Below are 26,463 nucleotides of genomic sequence, written 5' to 3'. Positions count from 1 at the left end.
TTCCCTGCTGTGAGGCTGCCATATATGGAGAGTCGTCTTGCTGCAGTTTCAGTCATTACCAAGCTGCTTCTCAGATTACACTTAGTCCCGCCCCTCAGCACACAGCTTAAGCCACTGGTGAGGCAGCTTTTCAGCATGAAGGCGTTGCTTTCAGGCTTAACTGGCTGGTTTCCTAGGGAACCGTGCAGCAGACAGGCTGGGCGGGAAAGCGTTTCCGGGTCGGCTCAAACTTGGAGAGAGGAGCAGAGAGACAAAGAGGAGGTGATAGTGAGGTGGGGGAGGGTGAAGGCTCCGTGGAGAGGCAGTGGGGGGAGGCTGAGGTGCTGGCTCTACTCTCAGTGTGGGACCAGGATGGACAACAGCACGTAGTAGAGAGCAGAAGCACATTTGAGGTGATTTCAGAGCGTCTGAGGAGGCTCAGTGTTGTGCGCAGCTGGAAGGAGTCTCAGCTAATGCAGAAGCATGGAACTTCAGAGCAAGAAGCCTGATGCAGGCACGTCAGTGAACTACAGCCCAGGAGTGGAAGAAAGGCCGCTGGAAAGGCCACGGGAGGAAGAAGGTGTGGATAATCAAAGAAGAATCTACCCAGTCCAGCAAGGTAAATGTGTTCAACACCAACTGTACTAATGACGACAACATGTCTTTGTTCACTTTGGGAAAAAACTAAAACTAGCATCCAAGGATAAAGCTTGCTTGTGCTAAAAACTCAGACACTTACATGAACCTCCTAAGACCTGAACTCTTCCATGGCATGCATTTGTAATTTCTCTGTGATATTTGGGCTGATTGGAACCTGTTGAATGTAAAAACAAAGAAATATCAGAATTATAATTTTTTTACCTGATTTTTGTTTCTAAGAAAAATGAGAGCCACATATGAGGAGAACAGCAGCAGTATAATGTCCTGGGAGGTGGATATCAGGCCCTTGTAGAGCAAAATTGAGTATTTTGGTCTAAATAACCTAAAATGTGATGTCCACATATGTGTATTTTTTTTAATCACCATTTAGCCAAAAATGACAATGTCTTCATGTTTGCACAGGAATAAAGATTCAGTTTCATTCAGCTGTTTCTGACTCTACGAATGTGGCTGAAGAGGGAATCCGCCACTGGACAGATGATGAAGTAAGAGCGCTGCTGTGCGTCTGGGCCGACCGCAACGTTCGGGAACGTTTGAAAAGCACGCTGCGCAACAAATCCATATTCCAAGAGATGGCTCAGCAGATGCAAAGAAAATATGGGGTGATACGCGACTGGAGACAATGCCGTACAAAATACAAGAATTTGAAATATGACTATAAGATTGCTAAAAGTGCACACGCTGCAGGAGGCAGCAGTGCAGGAAGCCTGGGGAAGTACATGAAGTTTTTTGATGAAGTGGAAGCTGTTTTACTGGACAAAGGACTGGAAAATGGGAGCATGGAGATGCAGAAGAGACTAGAAGCAGGGAGGCTACAAACACCAGCAGGCCACACGGGGCAGATAACAGGCTCTGAGAGTGAGGTGGTCATCGACATGGATGATGGTAAGCATCAAGTTTGCAAGCAGTTGTTTTAGGTTCAAGACTCCATGAACATAATTTTCTTATTTTTTCTTATTTAAGATGACAACAGTGACGATTGCAACATGGACGGAGAAATGGAAATAAAGAGAGAGAGAAGTTCAGGTTTGCCAACAAAGAAAAGAAAATCTGCCACCTGTGGAGTTTAGCTGCATACGTAAACTTTTCCTTCCATATCTGTTCTTTTATTCCAGATGCCCATCGAGCACACACAGACTCCAGCTCTGACCAAGTGGTCACAGTGTCGGACGCTGGTCGAAACTGGAGCGACCAAGAGGTGCGAGCCCTGATCCAAGTCTGGTCCGATGAGCGTATACGCAGGAAGCTGGAGAGCTCAACCAGAAAGAGGGACATCTTTGTCCAGATCTCGAGCAGGTTACTGCAGCAAGGCATCGACCGTGACTGGAAACAGTGCCACACTAAGTACAGGAACCTCAAGTATCTCTACAGGTGCCTTCAAAGGGGCAAGACTGACGAAGCTGACCCGAGATGCCTCATGAAGTTCTACGAAGAAGTGGACTCCATTATGAATCAGAGGACTATCGACTCTCTGCAGGAACCAGGAGCAGATTCAGACAGACTTACAATATCTGACAACTGTGATGAGAAGAACAAGGTGGACGGCAATTTGACAAATTCTGACTTATCAGTAACCATCGAGGCATCAAACACTTACGAGTCAGAGCGGCATAAAATCAAGGAGCATCGTTTGGATCAAGAACACATGTTGATGAGTGAGCAGATCATTTAATCATCATTATCTTCAGTATGAATTAGATGAAAAGGTTACACAATGCTTTCAGTGGTCAGTTACAATGAGTGATAACCAAGCAGGAACACCACGGACAGCCAAAAGCAAATGTTTGGGGTTTTTTGTCCCTTAAAATATTTCTCAAAATCTTATATCAACAAAACATATTAGTTAGTATTTCAACTAAAACCTTAAAATCTATGGAGAAATTGTGCTTCGGTAAACTGACCCTTTAACACTGAATAGACTTGAAGTCAGAGAGAAATAATAATAAATACCAACTTTCCAGTTAGTAAACAACTTGGTCCAACTTGAGCTGCAGCCACACAGGAAGTGGTTTTAAGATGTGTTTTATTTAAAAATGAGTCTCGAGGTGGTCGTAAGCCAGTCTTACTTTGTTTAGTACCAAGACATTTCTTTTCTTTTGCAGCAAAGAAGCATATCTATATCTGTTTTTGTAATCACCTTAAATATTATAACTTTGCAGGTGCTTCTGAGAGTGAGCTCGATAAAGAGAATACTACTGCATCAAACAGAAGACTGAAGAGGAAAGCTGTGGATGAAGGTCTGAAATGTGTCTCCCTCTGAAATAATTAAATATGGATAAGAACATGGCTGTGAGCTAATAAAATGCACAACTCATGAAACCCTGTTAGGAGCTGACATGTTCCACTAGTCGTACTTAAAAAGTAAGTTGACCTTTGTCCTTCTTACTTCCAGACCCTGGACTGCACACATCAGTGAAAAAGCTGAACCCTCTTGGCCCTGTTGTTGCTGACAGACTGCACACCCAGTGTAAAGAAGAGCAGGACCACATCCCCATAATAAAGATCAACTCAGTCTGTTCCATGGCCTCCCCTGCTCCATCGCCACAGGTAACATTCACTCATCTCATGTGACCATTACAAAACTGACGTATTCTGGTGTGGGTTCTTTTAAAACTACCCCAACTACTTGATTAATCGAGTGATAGATTATTATATAATAAGTTCATTATTTTTCAAATAAAAATGTCCAGCATTAAAATTATAATTGTAATCTTTAACATGTTTAGGTTTCAGATTGTTTCAGATTGCAGAAACAAAGATTAATTGATTAATGCAAATATTGTAAAGCCAAAAGCTGCAGCTCTGTGATGTATGTTGTCCTGATGTTTATTAATCAAACCTGAGGAAAAGTTATGTCTTAAGTGTTTTTCACTAATCCATGTTAGAAAATTCCAGAAAGTTGGTTTTGTTCATCTGGTCACAGGATCTTTAATGGGAGAAATGTTTCACTGCTTATCCAGGTGACTTCTTCACTATCAGCTGACCACAACCTTAACAGTGCAGAACAGCTGCATAACAACTGAAACCAGCACCACTGACTAACAATGAGCCACCAGTTCAGTTTCAGGATCGTCAGTATGCAAACTGGTACCATGAGTACCAATCACATCACTATGAGATGGCCTGTATTTGTATAGCACTTTACTTAGTCCCTATGGACCCCAAAGCGCTTTACACTACGTTCAGTCATCCACCCATTCACACACACATTCACACACTGGTGATGGCAGCTACATTGTAGCCACAGCCACCCTGGGGCGCACTGACAGATGCGAGGGTGCCGGACACTGGTGCCACCGGGCCTTCTGACCACCACCAGTAGGCAACGGGTGAAGTGTCTTGCCCAAGGACACAACGGCCGAGACTGTCAGAGCCGGGGCTCGAACCGGCAACCTTCCGATTAAAGACGAAAGGCACGATTGCCCCAGATGATGAGCAATCGTTGAGAGATGTCATCACCTTTTCACATAACGGCTCCCCACTCAAACCAGGATGTGCACATCGTCACTGAAAGAGTTGCCACTGGCCTGTAGGTGTAAACAGAGTCTCAGCCTGATGAGCTAGCTCTTCTGTGCTGTGCAATCTGCTAACCTGTGCTTGTCTGGTTGACTTTCTAAATTCAGTGTAATTGGGAAATAAAGAAAAATATATTAAACTGCAAGCTTGTTGAAGGAAACCAGGGTTTTTGGTTCATGAAGACATTTCACCTCTCATGGGTGATGGATCGTTGACCCACATGGTTTCTATGCAGGTCGTTAAGAGTCCCATCAGTTGAGCTGACGTGTGACTCAATGCATGGGTTATGTGGGTCACATGACCTAAGGTGTGATTTCTGTGTGGGACAGCTTCATGAACCAAAAACAAAGTCTAGCTGTCATCACATTAATAACTTCAAACTAGCCTGGTCTCAACAACTGTATCTTATATTTCATCAGAACCAAGAATGTGGCAATCATGTGACATCCTTACAGACAAGCTGCATGATAACATGTTGCTAACAACAGTGACACGTTAAAAGGCGATTTGTGTTCCCACTTTTTTCTTCTTTAAAAAAGAAACAAGTGCTGCCTGCTAGGAAATCAAATCCGGCTTTTATGGGCGTAGACTAAAATGAAGCAATTCTTCTGTAAGTTCACTGGCGTGTTTTGTGATTTGTCTTTCAGGGCTGCTCAGGATCCACGAGCACCATGGCCTCCACCCCAGGTACTGCACGAGCCTTAATCTGCACTTTAGAGCTTCAGTTAGATGTTCATGTTTTAATTCTTTCCTTGTTTTCAGTGTTTAAAATCGGCCAGAAGCTCAATGAGGGCAAGACTAAACAGATTTTCGAGCTGGTGGACCAGCCGGGACTGGTTCTAGTCCAGATCACAGCTGGGAACGCCGTGAGGAAAGATCAGATGGAGGGCAAAGCTGCCATTGCCAACAAAACCACGAGCTGCGTGTTCCAGCTGCTGCAGGAGTCTGGTGAGGTTTTTATTTCTGCACAAGGTTTTGGAAACAACAGCTTGCATCAAAGGTTGATTCAGTGACTGGAAAAACTAAATCTCATGCATGAACAGAAATGATAATCATGCAATAATACTTAATGTATACAAATTCAATAAAATATAGTTTTTAATCTCAGATGTTGTAATTTGTCTGTGAGTTTGAGGTTGCTCTGATATCCACCCTTCTCTCCTCAGGCATTAAGACGGCCTTTGTTAAGCAGCACTCGGACACGGCGTTCATCGCAGCGCACTGCCAGATGATACCCATTGAGTGGGTGTGTCGCAGAGTGGCGACTGGATCTTTCCTCAAGAGGAATCCAGGAGTCAAAGAGGGCTACCGCTTTTCTCCTCTAAAGATGGAGATGTTCTTTAAAGTGAGTCTTGCTGCGTGCAGTGATTCTCTCCGTGTGTTTTCAGTCTGAGTGTTGCAGCAAACTCATCACTGATTGTGTTTTTAGGATGATGCCAACAATGATCCTCAGTGGTCAGAGGAGCAGCTGCTGGAGGCCAAATTGTGTGTGGCTGGGCTCACTATTGGTCAGTGTGAGGTGGACATAATGAGTCGCAGCACTGTGGCCATTTTTGAGATAGTGGAGAAGGCCTGGGCCACTCAGAACTGCACCCTGGTGGACATGAAGGTAGCTGTGCAGCAGCGCCCCCTGCTGGTTAATGTCACATCTTGGTGCGATCACTTTTCTCCTGTAGCTACAGCAGAACTACAACTAAGGACTTTTTCTTTGCTTATAGATTGAATTTGGCGTCAGTGTGAAAAGTGGAGAGATTGTGCTCGCTGACGTGATTGACAACGATTCATGGAGGCTTTGGCCAGCTGGAGATCGGAGTCAGCAAAAAGACAAACAGGTGATGGACTGACTTTGATTTATTTTCATGCTGATATGAAAAAAAGACACAAGCCTCAAACTTTTCTTTCCCCTTTGTAGGTGTACAGAGAGCTGAAGGAAGTGACCCCAGAGGCAATGCAGATGGTGAAGAGGAATTTTGAGTGGGTCTCTGAAAGGGTCGAGGTACAGCAAACAGATGCCTCTAATCTATTCTTGATCTTGTAGGAGTGTTTAGCTCTTTCTTTGCTTTGAACGTCCAAACCAACAAACACTGTTTAACATCACAAAAGCCTGCAGCTGCTTTTGATGTCATTCAGGAAAAAACCAGCACAGCTGTACGATTTTTCTTTAGAGCAGGTAAAACTGACATAAAGTGATGATTCAATGGTTTCTGTGTGTCTACAGTTGCTGCTGGAGCCCCAGGCAAGCAGCAGGGTGGTGCTTTTAATGGGCTCCACCTCAGACGTGGCCCATTGTGAAAAGATAAGAAAGGCGTGCGCCTCCTACGGGCTCCCCTGTGTCCTCAGAGTCACCTCGGCACACAAGGGTCCAGATGAGACGCTGCGCATTAAAGCTGAATATGAAGGTGTGCTTTAATACTGACGTAACTGCGTCTTTATACTGATCTGGGATTCTTTCTAATCGCATCATTTCTTTATGCTGTGTTGCAGGTGATGGCGTACCCACTGTGTTCGTGGCTGTGGCTGGGAGGAGTAACGGCCTCGGCCCAGTGATGTCTGGTAACACGGCTTACCCTGTGATCAGCTGCCCTCCTCTCACTCCAGACTGGGGACCACAAGATGTCTGGTCGTCCCTCCGCATGCCAAGTGGTGAGCAGAGCTCTTTACTGTAACGTGCAGCGTTAATCATACGTGCTGTTTTTGCATTTATTTATTTTTGTCCTGCAGGTCTCGGCTGCTCCACCGTGTTGTCTCCTGAAGCTTGTGCTCAGTTTGCAGCGCAGATCTTGGGGTTGAGGGACCACCTGGTGTGGTGCAAACTGAGGGCATCCATGCTCAACACCTGGGTGTCTCTCAAGCTGGCTGACAAGAAGTTCCAGGCCTGCAGCCTCTGAAGAGCCCAGCGTGCATCACACTGAACAAAAGAGCTTTGGTCCATTTAGCACCCTTGAAGCCAACTGCAGGACTGACAATGACACAATTCATTTCATTGAGGCCAAGTTTATAACATGGGACTGTTTCTAATAGATTTGTTATAGTTTCTCAATTTTAATAGAATTTTATGGAATTTTTTAATTTGTTTATGTATTTTTGCCTGCATGTTGTTGCTGCCTGTGTTTAATTGTGTCATTTTTGTAACTTGCTGCTGCCCATCGTCAGGTCTCCCTAAAAAGGTTTTTGTTTCAGTGGATCTTCCTGGTTGGATAAAAGAAAAAGCAAAAAGTGGAATCAAAACATGTAAACAGTTTGTTGATGGTGGCTCACAGCACGGACACGTGGACAGGAAGTCGTGTCATGGAGCTTTCTTTTCTGACTCGATGCAATAAAACATTTAAATACTCATATTCATGAATCTCATGATAATTTGGGGGTTTCCATGATTTCTTTCACTCAGTGCACGAACTCATGGATACAGTCAAAACATCCTGTAAACATTAGTCTCAGACTGGAAGAGATGTAACTGAGAAATGTGAGGAAAACACAGATGGGAACACAGATTTCTTAAATCATGAATAAAATGAGTTTAACATTACGTTTATACACTGGTCTTTTAAAAAGGTCTTTAGATGCTCCCCTGATCTGACTGGAAACAGTCACACTGAATACAAGAACCTCAAGTTTCTCTACAGGTCCCTTCAAAGGGGCAGGACTGACTCATGAAGTGGACTCCATGATGAATCACATGACTAACGACTGCGAGACACAGGAGCAGCTGATTCAGGCACAGTTACAATATCAGCTGTGATGATGTGTCTTTAAAATCAATTCAATCTTCTATGTGTGATAAATATAAATATGTGTTTAACACTGTGTGTTAATCTTTATCTTTAAGTGATTATATGACAGACCGGGTGGCCGCGAGACTTTGTGTGGTGAGAAAACAATAGTTATGTGAAAAATTAAGTGCACATTATGGAGTATGCTTCTGCTGTGAGGTCTCCATGTAGTTATGTCAGTAATCATTAAAACAGTATGTTTATAAGGAATATTTTTGACTTTTGAGGTAAATTGATTTTGAGCTGGAACGGGAAAATGTTTATGAACTTGTAAAGTAAACACATGATGCATTTAAGGTCATCCTGTTTGTTTTTATTTAAGAAGAGAATTTGTTCCACTGTGCGATGACCGAGTCTGTTTCTTTTCTTGGAGATAATTTCTCCTGCCTCAGAAAATCCTCCCACATGGGACATTTAAAGATGTGTATATTATGAAAAGCAGATTTTTTTGTTTGCTACTTAGTTTTTCACGCTTTCAGATAAAATAAACACACACAATACAAAAGTAAACAACATGAACAGAAACCTAGCAATCCCACCTGATTGACCAACTCAAAATACTCCCACATGACAGAACCTCTGTCTGAAAGTACTGAAGAGTCAGTAAAAGGTTATGGGAAAATGATGATGAGGAAAATCTGTTGTTTGAAGTATTTCCTGCTGAAGGTGCAAAAGTAGGACTAGCTCTTGTATTTTCACCTTTTAATGTCATCCCAACCATTTAATCTCAGGGTTCCAGCTTTATTCCATAAAACTGGAGTTGTTGTTCACAACATGTATAAAATGTTAATTTATCATGTGTATAATTCTCTGCTACACTGCACACAACCTTTTGGACAATTTTAGAAAGCATTGAAGAAGAATAGACCGTGTGGTTTTCATCATGGTAGCTGGTGATAATAATTTCTGGTCTTATTAAGTCAGTATATAAACTGTCATCATTGAACCACCATTCAGACAAATCAACTATGTAAGACACACTCACATTCTGGTAACTGAGAAATGCACGTACCCATCTGACCCATCAGAGCACGGACAACATGGAAAATCAGTGAGTTATATTGTTATTCCACATTACATAGTATAAGGATGTACCTCAGCATAAATCAGTTCTTATCAAGAAATATAAAAGTGTAACCATTACATTAGAATATAGAACAGAAGCCTGTAAAACATCTGAACATGGATTAGTTGCCATCTAAATAAAATGCTGCATAATGTCTTTGTTTGTCTTTGTACGACTTTGTTCAGTCAGAACAGAGGCGGTGGTTTATGACACCAACTGTCTGTCATCTATAATCCAGTTTTAAGATCTCTTCCCAGACGCCTTTATGCCCACTCACATCCTGAAGTGCAAAATTACTGATGGAAGATGGACAAGAAAAGGTCAAAGCCATCAGATCCTCAGTTTAGAAAAAAGGAGAAAAGAGAAAAAAAATATTTATATTTAGATGTAACATTTAAAATTGCGTTTTAAATACAAAACGTTACAAATATTTTTAGTAAATGTTGTAAAAAATGACTGGAAAAACCATGTGTTTGTAAGGTTTTGAGCTAAATGTTGCCGTTAATTTCAGCATGTTTCAGTTTACAAACCCCATGCTAAAGAAAGCAAGTATTAGTATGACAACCTTTATTGTTCAACACAACCTGAACTCTCTTAGGAAAACTTTCTTGTTATTTCTGTAAGAAGACTTCGACACGAGGGCCGTTTTTCACTACTCAAGCACGCGAGTCTTTGTAAGTTCCCACGGGAGTTCAGACTTCCCGAGAACGCAGCGCGATCGCTCTACAGTCGGATCGGCGGTAGTTTTTACTGCCACCTGCACTTAACTTAACTATGATTAATATTTGCAATTAAAATTACAAATGACATGAAAAAATTACTCATGATGTAGTAGATTTATTAAAAAAAAGAATTTTCAAATATCTTAAGTATTTTGGCAAAATTTACTTTTATGTATCATCTGTTTCATGTCTAATAAGCTTCATACAGTTAAACACAATCGCTACATGTCCGAAACACAAGCGTAATCTCTCATAAACAGTGTACATGTATGCTTGAATAAAAACAAACAAGTGAGATGTTAGAACGCTTTGGTTTTTATTTTAGTAAACACTCAGGATCTCTGCATATTTTGGAACTGAAGAAGCCTCCTGCACTAATACATGACAATTTGCACTGTGATGTTTTGAGTTTTCTCAGGGGGCAGGAATGTGCTGGGATTGTCACAAGTAATGGAGCCAGTCCACCCACATACACAACACACAAGGTAACACTGAAACTTCTGTTATGATAAAACAGAAGCAAAGTTTAACCCAGCATGTCAGAAACAGACCCAGGAGGAGTTTGGTTGCCTCCTGAATATGTGTCTATTGTTACAGTTACACGAAAACAACACAGCTGGTCAGAGTCACACTGAGCCTGTGATGTTCGGCCTTTACAAACTTCAAACATTCTCATTGTTTGCTAATTTTCTGCTTTTTAACATTTCATTTACTGTTCATTTTTTTTCTGCCAGTTAAAACCTTCACAGAGTAATGTTGTCATTTTATAGGGAATGGGATTAGTGAGCACGGCTTTTCCACCCGAGGCTCTCACCAAACTGCGCTATGGTAACCTCTGCATTTGCCACACACGCTATTCAACTACTGGGATCTCAGAGCTGCAGAACTGCCAGCCCTTTGTGGTGGATACACTGCATGGCAAGATAGCTGTAGCGCACAATGGAGAGCTGGTTAATGCCCATGCCCTGCGGAAAAAGGTGAGGAGGGGGCTCTGCTTGTCCAGGCTGAATGTTGCACACAGCAATGTGACATAAAAATAATGAACTAAACACACACAGATTTACTTTCTGCTGAAATATTTATTTGCTATATCCAAGAAATCTGTGTTTCATCTGTCTTTTTCTCACCTTTCTCAGCAACCTGATGTTAACATACACAGAAGGTTCTATATTGTGTATTCATAAGGGCCACTGAAACATGTTCAGTCCAACAAAAGCTAGATCACATCAAGGTCTTTTGGGTAATCAAAGAGCAGATAGGTTGGCTAAAGAAGCTATTTAAAAAGTAGATATTGATGTGCAGATACTGGTGTCGAAAGGGAGAAGAATAGTTTGGAAAGACAGTAAGAGTTTATGGAAAACGGCATGAGACAGAAGTAAAGTATGTGAAGTAAAATGGAGACATTTATGTAAAGCACAAAACACAGTAGAAGTTAGAATCATCTCCTCCTGCCTACTTATTCCTATTTGGTGGAACAGGAACTGCAATGCCAGGTGTAAATCATTTACATATAGCCTTATTATTAGGTTTTCTTTTCAAAGGTTTCACGTCATTTACCTTATCCCATCAGTACTTTTGAAGTTATTTATTGTTTTCCTTTTGACAATTTACTCTTTTCCTCATAAAGATGCATTTCTATAATGTAAATTCCAAGTTTTGACACCTCTGTAAATTCCAGTAAAGATGGGATTTGATGACATCAGAGTAGTTCTGGGGTTTCCCAACAGTAACTGTGTAGCTTTTGTTGCACACCAGTCATCTTGGTCTGAAAGCAGGTCTAAAATAAGACAGAAACCAGTCGGTTCAGAAAAGAACTTTAAGGGTTTTCTTCCAAAAATATTTCATCCTTACCAAAATGCATGAACAGTGAAATGGCGTTCCTTGAGTCCTTCGGTTCATTATCTTTGATGTCCTTACTGATTAACAGGTATTACAGGGAGGTCTTGCCAGGAGAGATAGTCCAGATATCCAGACATGGTGTCACGTCTCTGAGTGTTGTGCCCCGGCCTGAGGGAGGCCTCCCAGCCTTCTGCATTTTTGAATATGTTTATTTTGCCAGACCGGACTCTATTTTCGAAGGTATGCATATTTATTACGGGTAACCCACTTACTGATTACTGATTTCTTAAATGTAGTAATACTGACATATCACTTTACTACAGGGCAGATGGTTTATACTGTCAGACAGCGCTGTGGGTGGCAGTTGGCCGCCGAGTCTCCGACTGATGCAGACGTTGTCAGCACTGTGCCAGAGTCTGCCACCCCTGCTGCTCTGGGCTACGCTCAGCAGGTCTGTCCAGTGTGTCTGCTCCACCTCAGTCATGTTATAATATACAGAGTGGACTTTGTCTCTAGCTTTTCTTCGGTCTTCTTTTCACAGTCTGGTCTTCCATACGTTGAAGTTCTGTGTAAGAACCGATATGTTGGAAGAACCTTTATCCAGCCAAATACCCGCTTGAGGCAGATAGGAGTGACCAAGAAGTTTGGAGCACTGATGGACAACTTTGATGGGAAACGAGTGGTGCTCATTGATGACTCCATCGCCAGAGGCAACACAATTTCTCCCATTATTAAACTGCTGAAGGAAGCAGGTGCCAAAGAGGTTGGTTTCAGAGCGTTTGGCAGTAGTTGTTGACATGGCACACACAACATTTTGGCTCACTGGCTCCCAAACTGGTTGGTTGGGATTGTCTGATAATTCAGACTGTAAGTAGCACCAGAGAGTAATGGAGGAGTTTTTATTAACAAGTCATTGACTAATCAGTGGATACACTGATGCCTTAGAGACTAAAGAAATGTGCGTTTCTTAAATTGCTCACTATACGTACACCAGGAGTTCATAGAAAACATTTGGCTCATTAACTATCAACTCAAAAAGCAGGTGAACTAGAGGCGCAGTCTGAGGCTGTTTTCAATAAGGCAGAAAATTCCCTCCACTCCATAAAACCCTGAATCCAGGATATCTGGATCAAATTATTTTTGTATTGTCTTGAACATCCCAGTTATTATTATTTCATTGGCATATGTATATTTGGGAATGACCAATTTTGCAATACTAAAGATGAAAAAATATGAAAGCTAATCACTTTCTAAGCTGGGCCAAGTCCCACCTTTAGTGGAAATCTGTCCCTAATCAGATTGGCATGAGTAACGTCATGTACTCATTCATAAGCACGTGTTCTTCACCATCCAGTGTGATCTAAATTATAAGACATTTTAACCATACATTGATACACTGCTTTGTTTTATACACATCAAGCACTTGACCGGTTTAGAGTCACAATTTAACCTAAAACACACTTATGTGGGTGAAACAGAAGAACACACAGGTAGATGCAAACTCCACCCACAAAGGCCCCAGTCAGGGTTCAAACCAGGAACCTCCTGGCAATACTAATCATCACATCAAAGCTTAAACTGATATTTGTGTCCAACTGCAGAGTTTTCTGGTTCAAAATGATCTTTGAGGATGTGACTAATGGATAAAAACACATTATTCTTCTGGACAGGTGCACATCAGGGTGGCTTCTCCACCAGTCAGGTTCCCCTGCTACATGGGCATCAACATCCCAACCAAGGAGGAGCTCATCGCCAACAAGCCGGAGTTTGAGGACATTGCTGGTTATATTGGTATTTAAACATGAACTTCTACCACTCATTTCTTTGACGGGTCAGAACAAAAACTTGTGTTAATGCTAAAGCTGTTTACAGGTGCTGACAGTGTCAGATATCTGACTGTGGAGGGCCTCGTATCTGCAGTCCAGGAGGGCATCGCTTTGCATAATGAAAAGGACAAAATAAACCACAAGCTCAACAGGAAAGTGGGCCACTGCACTGCCTGTCTGACTGGGAAATATCCAGTGGAGCTGGAGTGGTAACTGCTGCAACAGCAGCACTGTGGATGTTTATGTCAATACTGCCAGCCTTAACACTACGATGTTACACAGCTTGTACATAACTGCAATAGTTACACTCTTTTTGCGCACACTAGAGTAAAATAGCAAACGACAAAGTTCACAGGTTAGAGTCAAATGTCATATATCTGTAATATTCTTTGTCAATATTCTGTATTTATTCATAACCACCTCTGTAATATTATCAATATTTATAATTAAGTGATTTGTATATATCAGTACTATTTCTTAAATGTATAAATTGTAACATATAGTGTATTTAAATAGTTTAGTCTGTTACTGTCTTGGAACAGCTGTAATTTCCTTAGGGATTAATAAAGTATTCTGATTGTGAAATAACTGACTCGAGTTTGAAAGTGCAGCTGTAACAGGACCTGTGCAGGTAAACTAAGTGTTTTGTGTGGAATAATGTACATGGTACCGTTTCTTCAGACATCACTGCCACACCAGTGTGCTAACCCTCAGAAACCCAGTGCTATTCAATTACATGACCAGCGCTTAGCAGAAAACCAGCAATATTTTCAGTCATAGCCAAAAATGATTTTTTTTAAATCACAACATGAATCATGAATTTGAGCAGTTTTAATCATTAACATTTGTCAGCAGAGAACAGGTGTTAAAGTTATAGACATATTTTAAAATCTCAATCACAGTGATCTGAGTCATCCACAGAGCATCAGGTGACTCTTTAAAAGAAGGTTATTAGTGAAATCAGTCTTTTCACTTTCAGCATTGTGAAGGAAGTTTGCAACATGATGCAGTGTGGGCAAACAGCATTGATCCACCACAGTGACACATCCCATTTCCAGGTACGAAGTGGCTGGAGGATATAAGAATTGTGTAGAGCTGAGAACACATCCCCACAAGTCATTCAGACTGTATAAACAGCAGTGAGAGTGAGCCCATCCATCACCAAGGGAGTCTCATTTCGTCCATGTGTGTAAATGAAGATTGCTTACTGTCAAGAGATTTATTCTGAATGACACTTCTTCAGCTGAGAGTCTGAGAGTGAAGACACACGCTGCAGTTTTTACTTGCAAGGGCGGGTCACAGAGCGCTCACATCAGAGTGGGGGTCCTGTGAAGTGCGCACTCTGCTCTTGCACTTGCCTTTATTTATACACAAGAAAAATGAATACATTTGTTCAGTGACGTGAGCATGTGCGTATGTGATTGTGCGTATGTGTTTGTGTGTGCGAGGTCAGAACTGCTTGTTTGACTTCTTACTATCGCTGTGGGAAGATTCAGATACATATATCAAACACGTTTTATAAAGAACAATCAGTCCAAAACAATGAAAAGTACAATTAGTTCTAAGCTAGGAAATAATGATCATCATGCAGCATTCTATCACAAGCAAACTTATATCATTAAAAGCTCATACTGACTAAAAATTACACTTTTCTATTGAAATTCCCTCCTGTTGTCACTATAACCTTGAAGTGAGATATCAGTATGCAATATCTTGTTGTACATTTTCTGTCACATCATCATTAATCACACAAAGTCTTCACATTCCAACAGGTCGGGGTCAATCAGAGAGCTGCTGTTTTACCAATAGTAGCAGAGTAATGTTCATCCGTCCTGGCTTGGTTAATGAAGCACTGTTCTTTGAGGGATCTCTAATCAAGTTATCAGATGTCAAACTGTCATAGACTCTTCCTACTAAGGAAGCGGGAGCAGGAACCTGTGGACATGATGATTCTGGCTCTGCAGGAACTCCAAGAACAAATTTTGGCATATTTCTGTATCACGCAGTGATCACCATGTGAAACCCATAAGCTTAATATTACTGTGCACTGGTGGAATTTTTTCTTATGCTACATTTTATGATTTTATTTTTTTTTTATTTTTGTAATATTAACTTTATTTATTTATTATTTCCAAATGTTACAAAAGTGGAGTCACAATTAAAGTCAACTATGGCAACATTTACAACTTCCAGGGACCTTTTTATTTCTGCATAATATGTGTAAGAATGAGAAACAAAATCAGAATACTTTAATAATCACTAAGGAAATGATGTGGTCACAGCTGCTTCAAGAAAGTAAGAAGACACTAGAAGTCTGAATACCTGCAGCAGTATGGCAGTTGTGAAGGGTTACTGCAGATGCAAGCTTGGGACAAGGTATCAGAACATTTTGAGAAGCTGTTGTTTTCCTCTTTCTGAAAATGTTTTGCTGTCATACTCATAGTGCTGCTAATCAAATGTATTTTCTTTATTGAGTAGCAACTGTGAACACCTCGATACAAGCAGATGTTTTCCTGGCTTGAGAATTCAGGAGGAAAGACATCAGCAATGAGTCCCATCATTCTGGGAAGGTTTATAAGGTCATTTCCACACAATTTCAAGTTTATTATTCTAATGCCATAAAAGTGATTTACAAGTGGAAAACATTTGAGGCAGTTGCTTATCTTCTTGTTGGATGTCCCAACATATTCATCTCAAGGTCAGTCAGTGCAAAATTTTACATCTCAGACTCTACAGGCCTCAGTTAATGTGGTAAATGTTAAAGTTCATGACATCACAGTTAGAAAAAGACTGAAGAAGTATGACTAAGGAAGAAAGACTAAAACGAACATGGCAGAGCAGTTTTTTCTATCTGAACAAACAAGACTTTGTCAACTGTCAAGCAGAGCTGTGGAGAGGTGTGATTCAAGCTTAATTTACCACCACTAGACCTTTGTACCTTGCAGTGACTGAGTTGATTGTGAGCTGCTTTGCAAGTATTCTCGAGCCAAATATGAGATTATCTGTCAAACCTGAAGCTTATGTGTAATGATCACAAAATGCCAGCAATTCAGCTGCAAAATGGCTAAAAAGGTAAAGAATCCAGGTCCAATGGTCAGTGACCCAGTAAAATTCCAGACCTGTGTTTTCAATATTGTAATATGACATACAGTGGGGCAAAAAAGTATTTAGTCAGCCACCGATTGTGCAAGTTCCCCCACTTAAAATGATGACAGAGGTCAGTAATTCGCACCAGAGGTAGACTTCAACTGTGAGAGACAGAATGTGAAAAAAAAATCCATGAATACACATTGTAGGATTTGTAAAGAATTTATTCGTAAATCAGGGTGGCAAATAAGTATTTGGTCAATAACAAAAATACAACTCAATACTTTGTAACATAACCTTTGTTGGCAATAACAGAGGCCAAACGTTTACTATAGGTCTTTACCAGGTTTGCACACACAGTAGCTGGTATTTTGGCCCATTCCTCCATGCAGATCTTCTCCAGAGCAGTGATGTTTTGGGGCTGTCACCGAGCAACATGGACTTTCAACTCCCGCCACAGATTTTCTATGGGGTTGAGGTCTGGAGACTGGCTAGGCCACTCCAGGACTTTCAAATGCTTCTTACGGAGCCACTCCTTTGTTGCCCGGGCGGTGTGTTTTGGATCATTGTCATGTTGGAAGACCCAGCCGCGTTTCATCTTCAAAGTTCTCACTGATGGAAGGAGGTTTTGGCTCAAAATCTCACGATACATGGCCCCATTCATTCTGTCCTTAACACGGATCAGTCGTCCTGTCCCCTTGGCAGAAAAACAGCCCCATAGCATGATGTTTCCACATGCTTCACAGTAGGTATGGTGTTTTTGGGATGCAACTCAGTATTCTTCGTCCTCCAAACACGACGAGTTGAGTTTATACCAAAAAGTTCTACTTTGGTTTCATCTGACCACATGACATTCTCCCAATCCTCTGCTGTATCATCCATGTGCTCTCTGGCAAACTTCAGACGGGCCTGGACATGCACTCGCTTCAGCAGCGGAACACGTCTGGCACTGCGGGATTTTATTCCCTGCCGTTTTAGTGTGTTACTGATGGTGACCTTTGTTACTTTGGTCCCAGCTCTCTGCAGGTCATTCACCAGGTTCCCCCGTGTGGTTCTGGGATCTTTGCTCACCGTTCTCATGATCATTTTGACCCCACGGGATGAGATCTTGCGTGGAGCCCCAGATTGTGGGAGATTATCAGTGGTCTTGTAAGTCTTCCATTTCCTGATGATTGCTCCCACAGTTGATTTTTTCACACCAAGCTGCTTGCCTATTGTAGATTCACTCTTCCCAGCCTGGTGCAGGTCTACAATACTTTTCCTGGTGTCCTTCGAGAGCTCTTTGGTCTTGGCCATGGCGGAGTTTGGAGTCTGACTGTTTGAGGCTGTGGACAGGTATCTTTTATACAGATGATGGGTTCAAACAGGTGCCATTCATACAGGTAACGAGTGGGGGACAGAAAAGCGTCTTACAGAAGACGTTACAGGTCTGTGGGAGCCAGGGATTGTCCATGTTTGAGGTGACCAAATACTTATTTGCCACCCTGATTTACGGATAAATTCTTTACAAATCCTACCATGTGAATTCATGGATTTTTTTTTCACATTCTGTCTCTCACAGTTGACGTGTACCTCTGGTGCGAATTACTGACCTCTGTCATCATTTTAAGTGGGGGAACTTGCACAATCGGTGGCTGACTAAATACTTTTTTGCCCCACTGTAACACCAGTGGCATTTTCTGTCACGCAGTTTGTCTTATATTCTCGTTTGGGGCTGTAACAATCTGTGGGAGGGTCCAATATTTCACAGCCAAACATGCAGCTTTTATAGCTCACTGCAAGTGAAACATTGAGATGTAATATATATGACAAAATATAGAAATAAAACTCATATAAATAAAACATGTTTCACTGTTTAGAGAATTTAATGATCAGAGCAGAATTATGGATCATAATTTCCAAAATGTGATTTATTTCTGTCAACATTCATGATTAATACATTATCTCACATGTATTACACATATTCAGATTTCAAGCACGCGCGCACACAACACAATTCAAGCTGATTGGTCCATCAGCATTGAGGGGACATATGATTTACACATCAGGTTTGCGTAAATTGAAATATGAAAGTTAAAAATCATGACTGGTGTACATGATCTGATTTCCTGGGACCAAACTGATGTTCCAAAGATCGGCTAAAGAAATCATCAACTCTTTAACGGCAGGATTCAAAATCACATCAGAGTGAAAGTTATTTTTTTCAGTAGTTCAAAACAGAGTCAAGTTGTTTTTGCTTCATGTTTTTCTTCTAACAGTTAAAGTTCACTCAGAATCTTTAATGTTTTCTGTTCAACGACACTGAAAAATATCTTTGTTTGAAGATCTGCTTTGTATTCTGACCCTGTTACACTTTCTGTCTTTTGTAGATCAGAAAACCAAAAACAGCAGCAGCAAGAAGCACATCAGTCCAACAGGTAAATCCTCCTTCTTCCCTCCATCCTCTGTGTGTCCTCCTGTCTGACCTGCAGGTGAGAAACAGGTGTGAAGTGTCAGCTGTCAGGTAGGTGATGAGTGAAGAACAGAACAGAATCCATTTCCTCTTCAAACTGCTGTCAGACATTATCTACTGCACTCTGATCACATCACTCAGACCAGCTGCTTTCTACAAAGTCTCATCAACAACATCTTTAGAAACAAACATCAACAACCAGGAAGCAGCTTCACCTCTGATCACACACACACGCTCTGCTTGTTTTTGAAGCAGAGGTAGGATATTTTGGTGTGGTTTGTAAAATATTTGCTTTTTGTGCTTTTATTTCCACTTTTCTTTGCAGCTTTTTCCCCCTTTTTACCTTAGCACTGAGTGTTTAGCATAAAACAGTCAAATTGAGCTGGAGAGCTTCACCCTCACGTCTGCCATCTGCTAACTGGAAGCCCGTTATGGACACGTTTGAAGGTTTTACCTGAAGTCAGTTCTTTCTTGTTCATAAACACAGTTCACTGACTTCATCTTTTATTGCAGTCACTGCCTTTTCTCTTCCATATGTGTTTAAGTTGTCTGTGACAATGAACAAGCAGGAGAGCGACCTCAGACAGCAGCACAGGAAGTGCTGAGTGGACTGTACCATCATGGGTCCATAAATATTTATATTCTATATGTTCTTTATTTCATTTGACTTCTGAGTTAGATTTTTTTTACATTTAATCAGCATGTTAACTTCTTGAGATACACCAGTGAACACTGAATTCTGAGATTGTTTGAGTTTCCATGAATACGTGTCACAGGGCGGCCCCCTATTGGCTGGAATCACAGTGAGATGGACCAAGGCAAGTGAAATGGAACAAAAACTATTTATTTGCAATACAGCTCTCCTTACAAACATTTCACTCCCTCTATTGACAACTGGCAGCCTTAAATACTTTCAGCTGTCACAGGCTAAACCATTATTCCACTCACAGGTAATTTATTAAATCCCAACCTTCCACCTTAGTATACGACACATCAATTTTAATAAATAAATATATAAATACATTTTATTTTTTCATCTTAATAAATATTTTACACTCTAACCTTACACCAAACCCCTTATTATAAAAACCCTTTAAAAGGTGTCCGGACCCCCGGGGAAACATTTGCCCAAACACCTTGGAGAGAACACAGGAAAGAAAGGTGAGTAATTATATCTTACAGTCACTTATTTGCACCACATTTATTCCTAGATTATTCACACACACACTTGTGTTACTTCTCCTTACTGGTAAAACCTTACTTTTATCTCAATCACCATTCCTTCCTCCTAACAGACAACCACCACGTTCCTTGATGAAGAACAGCTGTGCAGGACCTGGAATAAAGGCTATCAAATGATTTTTAAAATACACAATAAATATTGAATAAATAATTAAACTTCTTGTGTGCAAAAGTTCTTCATGTGCAAATCTATGCTTCAAGTGCTCTGGTAAAAAAGTGCTAGATAAGGTGCTTTTAATGCTTTTAATAAAGTGAAAGGTGCTCAGAAGAGGAGGGCCTTCAAATCCAAAGACAAAGAGGAGTTGAAAATGGTGCAGAGAGAGTTGAGGGGACTGATAAGGAATGGAAAGGACAGCTACAAGCAGAAGATGGAGAATCAGCTTCAGCAAAACAACGTTGGTGAAGTCTGGAGAGGCCTCAGAACCATCTCAGGCCACAAACATCAGAACTCTCTGCCTGGGAGGGATGTGAGGTGGGCAAATGAACTGAATCATTTCTTCAACAGATTTGATTCAGCCATGAGGCAGTCTCCAACATCGGCTGCAGACTCACCCAACCCCACTGCTGCTGTTCCACCTCTGACACCCCAGACACTTCACACCTCCTCTATTCACCCTGCTCACTCCTCCCCACCCCCAACAACAGCATCCAATACACACTCAACAGGATTAATGGCAAGAAGGCAGCGGGTCCAGACGGCATCAGTTCGAGGGTCGTCAGGTCCTGCGCGGACCAACTGTGAGGGGTGATCGAGCACCCCTTCAACCCGAGCCTGAGGCTGGGGAGAGTCCCACAGCTCTGGAAAACCTCCTGTGTTGTTCCAGTGCCAAAGACTTCACACCCCAAGGACCTCAACAGCTACAGGCCGGTGGCTCTGACATCCCACCTGATGAAGACCCTGGAGCGGCTGGTCCTGGCTTAGCTTCGGCGCCTTGTGAGCTCATCACTGGACCAACTTCAGTTTGCCTACCAGCCTGGCATTGGAGCGGATGATGCCGTCATTCACCTCCTACATCGTTCCCTTGCTCACCTAGAGACCGCTGGAAGCACTGTGAGAATCATGTTCTTTGATTTCTCCAGTGCCTTCAACACTATTCTTCCCTCGGTTCTGAAGGACAAGCTGGAGAACTCTGGAGCGGACCATCACCTCACTATCTGGATTTTGGACTACCTCACTGACCGACCACAGTATTTGAGGATTCAGGGCTGTCTGCAGTACAGGGTCGTCTGCAGTACGGGGGCCCCACAGGGAACGGTTCTGGCTCCGTTCCTCTTCACCATCTACACTGCAGACTTCTCCCACAACTCCACCCAGTGCTTTCTGCAGAAGTTCTCTGATGACTCTGCAATAGTCGGCCTCATCACTGATGGGGGACGACAAGGAGTACAGAGGACTGACTAAAGACTTTGTGGACTGGTGCCAGCTGAACTACCTCCACTGCAACCAATGAACATCCAAGGTATGGACATTGAGACTGTGGACAGCTACAGGTACCTTGGTGTAGTGGAGATATCAAAGATAGGCACGGCTGTGGCACTGATTCAGACTTTAAGCACTACTCACCCCGGTGTGTCGGCCAGAACACCACTTAAGGCCAAGTTGTCCCAGAGTAGAAAGAAGAAGGGAGCTTGCGGTTCCGTTTGAGGCACTTTATTGTCAACACTCAATTTCTGGGGCTGTAAACACAGCGAGTGTACATAGGTGTGGGTGTGTGTGTGTCTGTGGTTTCCTACAAAAGAAATAAACAATGGAAATAACGATAAATAAAGAGAATAGACAAGTAAAACACTCAAATATAAACATGATCCAACATAGTTGACATAATCACATATATAGATATAGGACAATACAATACACTTCAAACTGCTCACACTATGCAACCAGACCGCATTAGTGCGAGGTTAAGTTACCGGTAGTTGTACAAAATAAAAGCTTCCCCATTATAATCAGCTGTAATGCTCTTATTGTGAAGGGCAAGCGGGAACGCGATCCTTCCGGTCAAACTACGATCGCTATTTTATTAATCCTCGTACCTAATTGTTGCTACAAACGCCGCTACTTTAAAGTAAACAATCACAAGCATCACATACAACATACAGAGAAGGTTTGATAACACAGGAATGACGTTATGGACATACAAGCGGCCGTACATGCGTCAACAAAGCTAAACCAGGATAAGCTAACGACATAGGTTAGCATATTAAATGAGGGTGAACTCACGCGTTGCGTGCATGGCCTAGCTCCTAGATGGTAAACATACTACAGTACTGACACAAACAAAGGCAAAATACAACACAGGTCAATACTCACTTGTCATTTACGCACACATAACATTCGCCAGGAATTAGTGCAACCCCTCCAGACCAACACTGCTCATCCGCCATTAAACTGCCCACCTTACTAACCGGATGATGTCACTAGAAGGTGGGCTGGCCCAAACTGACAGAAGACTGAATATTAAATGAACTTATATAAACTTATAAACACCAGTAAACTATTCTATGAACTTTGGGGCCTTTTATACAGCCGCCCCCAAATGTATGTAAGACATTTGCTCATCAATAAGGCAACAAAGTTCTAGGGTTGTGGTGAGTTCGACGCAGAGCTGTCCTCATCTTCTCCAGAGGGCAGCGCAGGGAGGACAACCAGTCTGGCAACTGGCCGAGTGTAGACTCTCTCCTTTACCTTCACGTCAGCCGACCTGATGCGTCCATCAGGCCTAGGATGAGTTTTAATCACCCTCCCCACAGGCCAGAGAGCCCTGGGAAGCTGTGGCTCAGCGATCATCACCACAGAGTCCTCAGCCAAATCAGCTGCTGTCGATTGCCACTTCTGGCGAGTCTGCAGACTGGGAATTTACTGACGGATGAAACCTGCCCAGAAATGGTCAGCCAACACCCCAGCCAACATTTATATGTGGGGCCCATATGGTTTGGAAATGGGCTGAAAAATGGGCCCCATATAGGATTGTCCGCGGGTTCCGTAATGGCCCCATATTAAATGCCCATCTCGGTGTTATATTGGTAAAATCTGGGAACTAAATGTGCCCCAAATGGGCAAAGTACACAGAAACCCACCCGGGCCCCATCTTTCAAGTTTTTGTGGGTACCATGTGGGTACCACAAAGGCTAAAAAGTGGGTTTTAAGTGGGATTGTCCGCGGGTTCCATAATGGCCCCATTTTATAAGCCCATCTCGGTGTTATATTGGTAAAATCTGGGAACTAAATGTGCCCCAACTGGGCAAAGTACACAGAAACCCACCTGGGCCCCATCTTTCAAGTTTTTGTGGGTACCATGTGGGTACCACAAAGGCTAAAAAGTGGGTTTTAAGTGGGATTGTCCGCGGGTTCCATAATGGCCCCATATTAAATGCCCATCTTGGTGTTATATTGGTAAAATCTGGGAACTAAATGTGCCCCAACTGGGCAAAGTACACAGAAACCCACCCGGGCCCCATCTTTCAAGTTTTTGTGGGTACCATGTGGGTACCACAAAGGCTAAAAAGTGGGTTTTAAGTGGGATTGTCCGCGGGTTCCATAATGGCCCCATTTTATAAGCCCATCTCGGTGTTATATTGGTAAAATCTGGGAACTAAATGTGCCCCAACTGGGCAAAGTACACAGAAACCCACCTGGGCCCCATCTTTCAAGTTTTTGTGGGTACCATGTGGGTACCAAAAAGGCTAAAAAATGGGTTTTAAGTGGGATTGTCCGCGGGTTCCATAATGGCCCCATATTAAATGCCCATCTCGGTGTTATATTGGTAAAATCTGGGAACTAAATGTGCCCCAACTGGGCAAAGTACACAGAAACCCACCTGGGCCCCATTTTTCAAGTTCTTAGTGGGTACAACATGAGGAAAACATGAGCTAAAAAGTTGGAATGGCATTATCAGTGGGTTCTGTAGTTGCATCTTACTTCTAGTTTGAATTGGCTAATTTCTGGCACTGAATGGGCCCCATGTAGTAAAACAGTCACAAAATCAATTTTTCAGACGGCTAATATGGGTTCTGTGACACAAAGACACCAAATATATTAAAGCTGACCGCAAACAAAAACTAGTTTGTAAATAAAACCATTTCAAAAATCACGAGGGTACACAAAACAACAGTTTTCACATTTATTTTGTCCAACAACTGTGATTTTACGTAACTGTATTCCAAAGTGCGTAAACTTTTAAAAAACTAGAAATGTCAAACTACATCAAAATTCCTTAGATATTCAGAACTGTTGCAACAGTGAGAAAAAGTCAGATGGAAAACTCAAAAGCTTATCTTGAATCAGCAGGGTTTCTTTTTTGTTTTTTTACAGAGCCGTAAGTCTATTTTGTACCCTTGCAGCCCTCGGTCCTCCTCTGTCTTTAGCTCCAGTGAACCACTTGGACAGAGCCTTCTCTGCTTCTTGCAAGTTGACTTCTGATGTTAAATAATTCTTCTTCAGTGCCTCTGCAAATGAAGAAGAAAAATGGGCAAGCCAAAGTAAAGTTAATCTTAGTTTACTTAATTTGGTGATGATTTGCAAAGAACAATGTTTATTTCACTTTATTGCCTCAATAAAATATATATAAATTGCATGATAACCAATCTCAGTTACACTTTCAAATACTTTATTAAAAAAGTTTAGTTTTCTAAAGTTCAAATGTCTCAAGTGAAACTAACTTACCATACACAACATTAAAAAGACGCAAATCTCTGAACTTTTTTTTCCCATGTCGGCCAAGCATACTGTACTCCACAGCCAGCTCAGGTGATATGAGGAATTTCATCATCCTTGCTACCATGGCAACCTGAGGGGAACATACAAAAAGGACAGATTAGATACTAGCATCTGGTTAGGATGCCTCCCTGGTGAGGTGTTTTGGGCACGTCCCACCAGGAAGAGACCCAGAACAACCAGGACATGCTGGAGGGACAATGTTTTTCGGCTGGCCTGGGAATGCCTTGGGCCAAGTGCCTGGAGAGAGCGAAGTCTGGGCCCCTCTACTTAGTACCGGATTGGGTCGAGTGGCAGCAGCCTAAGCTTAAGATAATGGACCGGAATGGAGGATAAATGGACGCTTTACATATTGCTTAATGTTTACTGTGTTGTGATAACAAAAAAACATATGGTAGTAAACACAAGCTAAACTAAAAAAAATTAATTGCGGTTCCTTAACCCTTTATCCCCAATAATGTTACGCAGGATAACCGGAATTATATATTGTTTTAGCTGTAAAAGTGTCATGAAATCAGCTGTGAGTGTGTGTGCTTTTGTCCCTTTTTTTCAGTATTACTACTACTTTACACATCTGGTAGGTTTTTTCCTCTACTGTATACTATATGAATGTAATCAAGGATTAATAACAGAAAAAAAAAAGAAATTGAAATTTTGCTATTTTTACTGAAGGCAATCAAAATGTACATGAATAAAATATTTAAATTAGTCAATTCAAATTAATAACTCTAAAACACTGAATAAAATCAAGTATTTGACCCTATGGTTTATTTCCGGACATCTCTTTTCTTCTAAAAGTCCAGGCTTGACGAGACAGGTTTGGAAAAACCTGTCGCTGGCGACTTTTTGGGGGCTAAAGGGTTAAAATAAATAGGAATTGGCCAAAATTTGTATAAACTATCGTAGCAGAACAAAAGTGAAAAAAAAATCTTTATCTGTTATCAGAATCAAATATTTGATTAGAATAAAAAATTTAACTTTCTGGAAGATTTCTCGTTACATCTGTCATAAAAGTAACAACATCTCAGAAAAGAAACATGATAGCAACAGAAAAATATGATAGCAGTGTGATGTGATGGTCCCTGGCCAGATTTTTACACATATTATAAGCCCTGTGACACAAAAACCACTGAACTCTGACACGCACAGACTGTTTTCCTTCGTGGTAATGAAGAAAAAATGCTGGTCTGGTATGTAAAAGGGAATTTATTCTTCCAGGACCTGAAGCTCCGTAATGCAGCCCTGCAACAGCCAAACCTATCTGTTGTCTGATTGTCTTGATGCATGATCAATCATCCAGGTAAGTAAATCTCCAAAAGTTGATTCTGTTCATCTGGACGTAGCGCTTTCAGCATTTTCTCCCACTGAAAACGCTACGTCCAGATGAACAGAATCAACTTCTGGAGATGTTCTCTGATTGGATTGTTTAATTGGTGATTGACATGAAATTGACCAATCAGCTGAAAGGAAGAAAAATAGGGTCAAAATTTGGATGTGTAAGTATAAATCCACACACAGCCAGGAAAGCCGAGTGCAGAGTTGTTTGTAGCACCAATTCAGCCAGAGTGGAGCCAGATGGATTTTCCATCC

The 26,463-nt window shown here is 41.7% G+C and overlaps 4 protein-coding genes and 1 long non-coding RNA gene across 5 annotated transcripts in view; 3 read left to right on the top strand and 2 right to left on the bottom strand.

Moving 5' to 3' along the window:
- Positions 1–26,463, bottom strand: part of LOC134624791 (barrier-to-autointegration factor-like protein) — a 361,649-nt gene that overhangs the window by 121,023 nt on the left and 214,163 nt on the right. The gene's annotated exons all lie outside the window — the stretch shown is intronic.
- LOC134618344 (uncharacterized) lies at positions 403–1,709 on the top strand. Its single transcript, XM_063463715.1, has 3 exons — positions 403–598; positions 1,042–1,524; positions 1,603–1,709. Exons 1-3 carry the CDS (start codon positions 463–465, stop codon positions 1,707–1,709), a joined length of 726 nt encoding a protein of 241 aa, XP_063319785.1. The 5' UTR covers positions 403–462.
- On the top strand, positions 1,762–7,157 carry LOC134647056 (multifunctional protein ADE2-like). The gene is made up of 12 exons (XM_063501201.1): positions 1,762–2,294; positions 2,799–2,876; positions 3,032–3,186; positions 4,803–4,842; positions 4,918–5,103; positions 5,322–5,500; positions 5,585–5,764; positions 5,874–5,987; positions 6,068–6,151; positions 6,374–6,554; positions 6,640–6,798; positions 6,877–7,157. The coding sequence occupies exons 1-12, from the start codon at positions 2,057–2,059 to the stop codon at positions 7,041–7,043; spliced, it is 1,761 nt and encodes a 586-aa protein (XP_063357271.1). The 5' UTR covers positions 1,762–2,056; the 3' UTR covers positions 7,044–7,157.
- Positions 8,966–13,591, top strand: LOC134647048 (amidophosphoribosyltransferase-like). The gene is made up of 8 exons (XM_063501189.1): positions 8,966–8,976; positions 10,132–10,198; positions 10,484–10,710; positions 11,641–11,792; positions 11,876–12,003; positions 12,094–12,315; positions 13,223–13,343; positions 13,425–13,591. Exons 1-8 carry the CDS (start codon positions 8,966–8,968, stop codon positions 13,589–13,591), a joined length of 1,095 nt encoding a protein of 364 aa, XP_063357259.1.
- Positions 18,358–22,610, bottom strand: LOC134618336 (uncharacterized). The gene is made up of 3 exons (XR_010091902.1): positions 22,471–22,610; positions 21,724–21,889; positions 18,358–18,930 (listed from the first exon to the last, which is right to left on the bottom strand). It is a non-coding gene; the product is annotated as an uncharacterized LOC134618336 (long non-coding RNA).

This window comes from Pelmatolapia mariae, linkage group LG3_W (genome assembly GCF_036321145.2).
Source record: "Pelmatolapia mariae isolate MD_Pm_ZW linkage group LG3_W, Pm_UMD_F_2, whole genome shotgun sequence".
NCBI lineage: Eukaryota > Metazoa > Chordata > Actinopteri > Cichliformes > Cichlidae > Pelmatolapia > Pelmatolapia mariae.
The sequence above is the reverse complement of the archived record's forward strand: the minus strand, read 5'-3'. Positions and strand labels throughout refer to the sequence as shown.

Excerpts from the sequence above, each read along its gene's own strand:
- LOC134618344 (XM_063463715.1), top strand. The coding sequence starts at position 463 with ATGGAACTTCAGAGCAAGAAGCCTGATGCAGGCACGTCAGTGAACTAC. Across the intron at positions 599-1,041 it reads AATCTACCCAGTCCAGCAAG|GAATAAAGATTCAGTTTCAT; the intron begins GTAAATGTGTTC and ends ATGTTTGCACAG. Across the intron at positions 1,525-1,602 it reads GGTCATCGACATGGATGATG|ATGACAACAGTGACGATTGC; the intron begins GTAAGCATCAAG and ends TTCTTATTTAAG.
- LOC134647056 (XM_063501201.1), top strand. The coding sequence starts at position 2,057 with ATGAAGTTCTACGAAGAAGTGGACTCCATTATGAATCAGAGGACTATC. Across the intron at positions 4,843-4,917 it reads CACCATGGCCTCCACCCCAG|TGTTTAAAATCGGCCAGAAG; the intron begins GTACTGCACGAG and ends CCTTGTTTTCAG. Across the intron at positions 5,104-5,321 it reads CCAGCTGCTGCAGGAGTCTG|GCATTAAGACGGCCTTTGTT; the intron begins GTGAGGTTTTTA and ends TTCTCTCCTCAG.
- LOC134647048 (XM_063501189.1), top strand. Across the intron at positions 10,711-11,640 it reads GTGAGGAGGGGGCTCTGCTT|GTATTACAGGGAGGTCTTGC; the intron begins GTCCAGGCTGAA and ends ACTGATTAACAG. Across the intron at positions 12,004-12,093 it reads CTCTGGGCTACGCTCAGCAG|TCTGGTCTTCCATACGTTGA; the intron begins GTCTGTCCAGTG and ends TTCTTTTCACAG.